The sequence below is a fragment of the Haemaphysalis longicornis genome, unplaced genomic scaffold, assembly GCF_048455015.1.
Source record: "Haemaphysalis longicornis isolate Haplotype H1 unplaced genomic scaffold, Haemaphysalis longicornis Haplotype H1 scaffold_5, whole genome shotgun sequence".
Taxonomy (NCBI): domain Eukaryota; kingdom Metazoa; phylum Arthropoda; class Arachnida; order Ixodida; family Ixodidae; genus Haemaphysalis; species Haemaphysalis longicornis.
The window spans coordinates 143493451-143500628 of record NW_027526385.1 but is presented as its reverse complement, the minus strand read 5'-3'; the positions used below and the strand labels follow the sequence as shown (position 1 = coordinate 143500628).

The following is a 7178-nucleotide window of genomic DNA, read 5'->3' as shown; positions in this document are numbered from 1 at the left end:
GCGTCATCTGACCAGTGTCGGCGCGATGTGGCCGTAATTTTTGTTAATTAGTGCTTCCTGCAGCACGGTTAGCGTTATTGTGTTTGCCCATACTTTCCTTCTCTACTGTATTACCACGCCCTTGATAACACCTGTTAACGCTCTGGCGACACGACGAAAACACCAAGGCGACGCCTACAGTGAAAATACAAGTTCCCCGATCGAAGGTCCGCGAAGTGGACTAGCTTGCTACCAAAGACGCCGACAAAACCGGTAGGACAGCGGGTCGTCTAGAATTGATCGAGAAGCGAAACCTGTGCACCGAAAACATTCGTGCCGCAGTGAATGTGGCTGATTTTTGTTATTTTCTAGAGTGTAATAAACTAAGTAAGGTCCGTGACGCCCATAAAACTCAACAGAAGTGCAAATGCGATCCTTAATTTGGCTTGCGATGCCTTGAACATCCGTTTCGGAACGTCATTTCTCGGGAGCTGCAATCTGCCTAATCGTTTGTGACCGTTGCGGTAGTATAAAATATAAAGTTTGTTAAGTGCAGAAAAGTAGCTACGGAAGCTAAATTGGTTAATAAAAAAATCAATACAAGCCAAAGAATTTAGCGTAAATGAAAAACTGGATGGTAAGAATTGAATAACAATGCTGCGGAAGCGTTATTGAAGTAATGTTTAGTTTACCAGACAGGAATTCATTCATACAGGTTGGTTATATTGATATAACACACAAACAGTGGACATGGGTTAAAGGTTATTCCTAGTGTACAAGTATTTCTATAACATTGGTTTATCTCATAATCTGAGCAGCCACGTTCTGGCAAAGCCTCTTTCAGGGCCCATTCAAATTTCTTGCCCTGTAGGTCTGCTGTCATGATACCTAATTTTCCGCGTGAACATAACGTTCTTTTTTGTTTCTCTCATGGGATATAGATGGAAGCCGTTCTTCGAGCGCACGGACAAACTTGGACGACCTGACAAGCCAAGGATTCTGTTCTGGACGAAGATATTCGGGTCGTGGTTTTCGGGACTAAGCAAAAACGGAACTGCTGAGCTGGGCTATTGGACGCAAAACCGTGCGTGCAGGCATCGATGCTTTATAGCAAATGACCGGCGCACAATGCCCGTAAGTGATGCAATCGTCTTCTACTACTGTGACCTGAACGCCTCTGATGTGCCTACTCGAAGGGCGGTGGGTCAGAAGTGGGTATTGTGGTCACTGGAGGCGCCCACTAGCTGTAAGATGCTGCCCCTTCTTTCCTGGAGGACCGCTATCAACTGGACCATGACATACAGGCTTGACTCGGATGTTTTGGATACGTACGGAACCGTTAAACGAAAGGCAGCACCAAAGTCGTACTCCTTTAAAAGACTGAGAAAGAGCTGGATGCAGAAAAAAACTATGGCGGTCTGGCCAGTAAGCCACTGCAATACATTCGGAAGGCGAGAGAACTTTATCGCGGAATTGCGCAAGTATGTGCGCATCGACGTTTATGGAAAGTGTGGCAACAATACGTGTTGGCCGCGTGGCTCAAAATGTCACCAAAAATTTGCCCAAGAATACTTCTTTTATTTGTCTTTCGAAAACACTGTATGCAAAGACTACGTTACAGAAAAATTCTATTTAACAATTCAATTTGACATAATACCGGTCACCTTTGGTGCCGCTGACTACAAATCCTTCGCCCCACCACATTCCTACATTGACGCCCTTGCATTCAAGACGCCGAAAGATCTCGCCGGCTATCTGAGCCGTGTTGCACAAGACTTTGATCTGTACAGAAAATATTTCGCCTGGAAAAGACTCTATCACGTGAAGCACTGGGTGTACTACACCTTCTGCAACCTTTGTGCTAAGCTTTATAGCACCAGCTTTAAGGAAAAATCGGTGTACGCAGACATCGTTCATTGGTGGAATAACACGTCTCAATGCCGTTCCTGGAACAACATTACCAAGAAGCTGTCATGACCATTGTGGTGAACCGGTGATTGCAATAAAGTGAATTTTGAGGACGCAAAGAATGCTGAGCTGTTTGTTGGACTCAAACATGACTTTTAAAGGAGCCATGAAGAGAAAACAAAAGTTTGTTTCATTCGAAAGATTAGGTGTTTCATAGTACCCCAAGCGCTTTCCCGGAAGCAAATGATGCTTCATTCACTGAGAAATAGGGCAATTTAAGCCAAAATTATAAATCTCCCGCTAAAATTGCACATTCCGTGACGTGAACAATGGCGTCATACGAGCCCGTGCATGAAACAGATACTTAGTATGTCGACTCCATATAGCACCCACACGCGGGAGTCGACCGAGACGGCGGCCATTTTAAAAGACTAGTAAAACCTAGTGCACCCGCAGCCCTAGTCATGGAATCGCCTGATCCGGAGAACAAAACTCTCGCCGAGGAGCTCGGGCTTGCATTTAACAACCTCACACCACTTGAACGCTCAATACTTCTAAGTGCACGAGCGGCAAGAGTTGTGGGATACGCGGTGGACGGGAAAGCGACCATTCCGCGATAGCCACAACAGACGAACGCCCTGCCGTCGGCACCGCTGTCTTGTCAGCCCCGTCGCGACGATCGAATACAGACTGGTAGGTATGTGCCGTATTTTTATTACGGTTAATAATAGTTCAATTTCAGTAGCAGTATCGCTTATGCCAGTTGGCCGGTGTCGTGTATGGAAAGCCGTTCCCGCGAGCTCTCTGCTTCGACCAGAAAGATACGAGCGTCAATGCGCGGTGTTTACAACATTTTTTCCCCCAAGGTCAGAGCGCTTTGACGGCGATTTGACGTAGTCGGCGACGAGCGCCAGCATATCCCAGGACTGAGCTAACGTAAGGGTCCCTGCCGTATTCACTTCCTCGGAAATGAAGCGAGCACACTCGCACTTCCTTTAGCTCTCTTTCTTTTCCGTTTGCAAAGTTTACAAAACGTAGCCACTTGCTTCGCCGAGGTTCGTCGGTGGGCAACACATGAAAGGAGATCTCCTCACCGGCGGGGATGTCGCACTCCCTCGACGATTTGCCCGCACTACATGGGCATTTCAAAACGCAGCAACGAAATTTCATTGTAAAGTACTCGAACAAACTGAAGTTTTCAGTGGTTGTAAACTGGAAACGAGCTCGTAACGACAGCACCAAGCCAACACCATTCGAAACTTCTGCGACGACTGGCACTATCTTGTCGCTTCTTGCTGTTCCTTACTCCCCTCTTTCTTTTTTTACCTTTGCTGGTTGGCGATATGACGACCAACCTCCTGTCAAGAGATTAAGATATCAAGCAAGGTCGCGGCTGTACGTGCTGGAACGGTTCGTTGGCCCCTAAGATCCTCGGACCCGAAAATTCGTCCGCGCGACGGCGAGATGTCGAGCTCGGCCGGCGGTAGTTTCGTACGCATTGGCGCACACGCTTGCGTGTTCGTTCGGAACTTCAACCGTTTACTCCACTGTTCTTTGTCATAAAAAGAATGTGCAGTAGGTTTCACGGGCATTTAGCTCGCTATGCAAACTGTAAGCCCTGCCTAACATGCGTTTGCTTTTGCCGGCCTCCGCCAATCGCAGAGCATTCTCGAGTGACATCATAGGTTCTGTTGCGGGAAATGAGCTGGTGGGTCGCATGATTATTTCCTTTTTTCCTAAATATGTAGCTTATTTGAGCGAAGTTTGCGTTATAAGTGGTGTCATTATGGTTCTAACGAGGCAATCTTTCGAATGAACCAAACTTGTGTTTTCTCTTCATGGCTCATTTAACGTTACTGCGCAGCGAAGCCAAATGTGTCTACTCAGCAGAACTTCATTTATCTAGGTGTAGTTAACAAGTTAAAAACATATTGCGCTATCTTGCAAAGTCGATTTACTGTACATTTTAAGCTTAAATGGAAATCAAATTTTGTTGGGCAACTGCTCTAGCCGCCAAGGGGAAGAAGGTGCTGTGTCTCAGAGTTGTCCTGTGATGCCGCTAGAGTGCCTTCGGAAAAGCGGCTTTATGCCATGTGTTCTAAAATGCGTACTTATTGCTCCCTATATGCCTTAAAAACATAAAATCAGCATGATTTCGCCCTCTCCCGGCTTTTCGCTAATCCGAGGCGTAACAGAATGGCGCAGTAAAAAAATGGCCACCATTTGATAATGGAGAAAGCTAAAAAAAACCTGTTTGGGGTATCTGTAGCACGGCTCCAACTGCACGTTTTGGCAAACGATTAGGCTTGTACGACTAAAGTGCAAGCTTCCGAGGGGGAGTAAACGTTTTGTGCTGCGGCTAATTTGAACAGGCTGGATTTCAGGCTGTGCCGCTCTGGTTAACGAAAAATTGTGGCGCTTAGAATACAGATTAAGAAAATTCGACTCCCGCGTTGGAGTACTTGAGGTTATGCGCTACGAATCTCTTATCGTAGATTTCTCGGAACTATTTTTGTAGCTTCCCTACAACACCTTTAATAAAAACATAAAATAAAATAAAATATAATGAAGGTGCCACGCTAAAATAAAACATAATGAAGGTTGGTATGTCCGTAAAAAAAAACAACAGGAACTTGTTCACTGTATTATTATTTTAATATGATAATATTATTGTTCTTTCATCGATCATTTCATTTTTTATAAATTTGTGTTTTTTAATCATTGTTATATATTTTGTGGGGCACGAGCACCCAGTGACGCTCTTCACACTTTTACATCGACCTGAGTTTGGTATCCACTTCAGTCGGTTTACAAAGGGTCACTTAAGAATATTAAAAACGCGAATAAAAGAGGTGTATTGGGTCGAGTTAGCGGATGTGTATCATAACTGGTACCGAGGATATATAAAATGCTTACAATATCACTCATAGAGTTTGTGTACATTTGTAAAAATACCAAAAATGTGCATATACATTGCTCGCTCCTTTGGTGGATCGGCTGCACTCTATGCCGGAATTCTCGTGTTAACGGAATATTAGTCGCACGGAAAACTCGCATTAAGAGATGGTTTTCGATCTCCAAAGCGGTGTTTCTGGCTTCTCTGCGCAGCCGTTATAAAAAGGCGAGTGTGCATCAGTTTCTGTTGGAGGAAGTTAGGTTATATAACGTCACAGCTCCTAAATCATATAAAAATGATAACTAGACTTAAATTTCAATAACAAGATACGGAGAAAAAGTGAACAAAGTGGAACAAATAACGTATTGAACAGGTAGTGCTGGAAATACCCAATTGTTTATTCTACCCGCCTGTGTACGTTTTCTCAAGGCTCGGTTCTGCAAGTCTTTACTTCATCAGTTTAGAAACGGATGTTTCGGCCCATATTCCGAAGCGTGTTGACTACGGATCAGCTGTCGGGATCAGTAAGGACTTTTGCGATGCCATCGTTGACATTTTGGCATTTGCGTGCGAGGCGGGGGGAGGGATGTGGAAGGGCGGAAGAGGTAGTCGTGCTGTCCCACCTCTAACTGGGAATCACAAGTTCCTGCAGCTCTTTGTGATCCTTCAGGCACTTCAAGCTGATCAGCATTTCAGCGGTGTTTAAATTGCTAAACACATGGCCAGGTTAAACCATAACGTGGAAACATAAACCTCTCCCTCGCCCTCCCTAGTTACAGTAGTAACAAAAGTACCCTTTTCGATATCAGCTAATTACGCAACCTCAACGCCCCTGTGCGATCGGCGCTTCAAAGAATTCCAGATCGTGCTGAACTCTCCGCTCCCCCCTTTTCCAGAGAAAAAAAAAAAATCCTGCCTGCAGGTCATTGTACACCGTTCGAATGAGGGCGCCGCTATCTAGATCGCGGAGCGCCGTCTGGTAGCTGGCCTACTTGCAGGTTTGGCACTTTGCTTCATGGTGTATGGGCGCCAACGGCGTCTCAGTGGAATTTTAAAGCAAAGATTTCTAGCTCTACCAGCCAATGATTTTTTTGTGGCGTGGGGGGAAGCAAACTCCCACCGCGACGGAGGCGGCGGTGGGGTGGGCGCGCAGGGTTTCCCTCAACGATCAAAATGTCGATGTCGACGCGAATTTACCCAGTGTTCCAGGCGTGGAAGTGCGTGATTGGCGTCGGCGGTGTCGGCGGTACGGCTTTGTCGTCTGCTTTACGACTGTTGTTTTGGGCCACTTTTAGTGCAGCTTCGCGTCCATTGCGTGGTTCGTTCGCACGGCTTGATGAACTTGTTCGACAGCACCTCCAGCGTAACCTGGACCCGATTGATTTAGGTGGTTCTAGAGCAAACATACGTTAGGATTGGTTTGGAGGGCGAAAAAAGAAAATGTACAAACCACATACAGACATCTGGCGGCTAGAGAAACCCTACCTTTCGCGCACTGCTAGCAACGAATGGGGCTCCGTTTTCTATATTGGTCAATACCAGTTAGATTGTGTTTTAAGAGGTATTACAAAAGGCGAAAGTAGCAACTGGTTCTGATAAATATCGATTATAACAGTTCCCTCAGCTTTCGCATTGTTCTCTAACTTACAACTAACTATAGTTTAAATCGGCTAAATGAGAATGAATAAGCTCACATGCCAAATTATTTCGGAGTCTGCGCTTGTTTCGCATGGTGGTGAAAGTCCAAGCTAGCACATCAGGATTCCTAGGTTCCGCTGTCTCACCCATCCAAAGACGCTTCTTTCCGTTTTCTTTCTCCCGACTCAAGGCCGGGCCATAGCGGCGGCATCCGCTGCTCTCCTGCGTTCAAGACGCCGCCCCCCCCCCCCCCCAAATTCTAGGTAACGCCCTGCAGAATCTCTGGTTTTACTTTTAGCAGACCCACGTGAGTGAATTCAGGTGATGTCACATGGACAATTGTTGTCGGTGTTTTTTAAAGCTTTGCTCTGAAACCACCTTCACAGCGTGGATTGGAGCCAGTTTTTTTTTTTTTTGTTGTAGCGCGTTTTACGGTCCTTTCCGTAATATATTCTAAAGGGAAAGTTGTTGCATAGGACCCGTTTAGGCGATCTGAATTAAATGGCGGCTTTTTGGGAGTGTTGGAGGGAAAATTCGCCTCGAGGTAGCATGGTCCACGTTGGTTAAACGATGCCGTGTTGAACGTTTCTGTGCAATACAGTGAAATCTCTATGTAACAAACTTCAGGGGCTGCGGAAAATTGAGCGTTATTCTTGAAGGTCGTTGAGGCGAAAATCGCAACATATAAGACAGCAAATAGTGTTTCAATGCCTAAAACGACCTTCGTCTACAGCCGTGCATGGTTGAAGTAATTTTT

The 7178-nt window shown here is 45.7% G+C and overlaps 1 protein-coding gene across 1 annotated transcript; it reads left to right on the top strand.

Moving 5' to 3' along the window:
- Positions 1 to 909: 909 nt before the first annotated feature.
- Positions 910 to 1956, top strand: LOC144139917 (alpha-(1,3)-fucosyltransferase C-like). Its single transcript, XM_077672141.1, has one exon. The coding sequence runs from the start codon at positions 910 to 912 to the stop codon at positions 1954 to 1956; it is 1047 nt and encodes a 348-aa protein (XP_077528267.1).
- The last annotated feature ends 5222 nt before the right edge of the window (positions 1957 to 7178 follow it).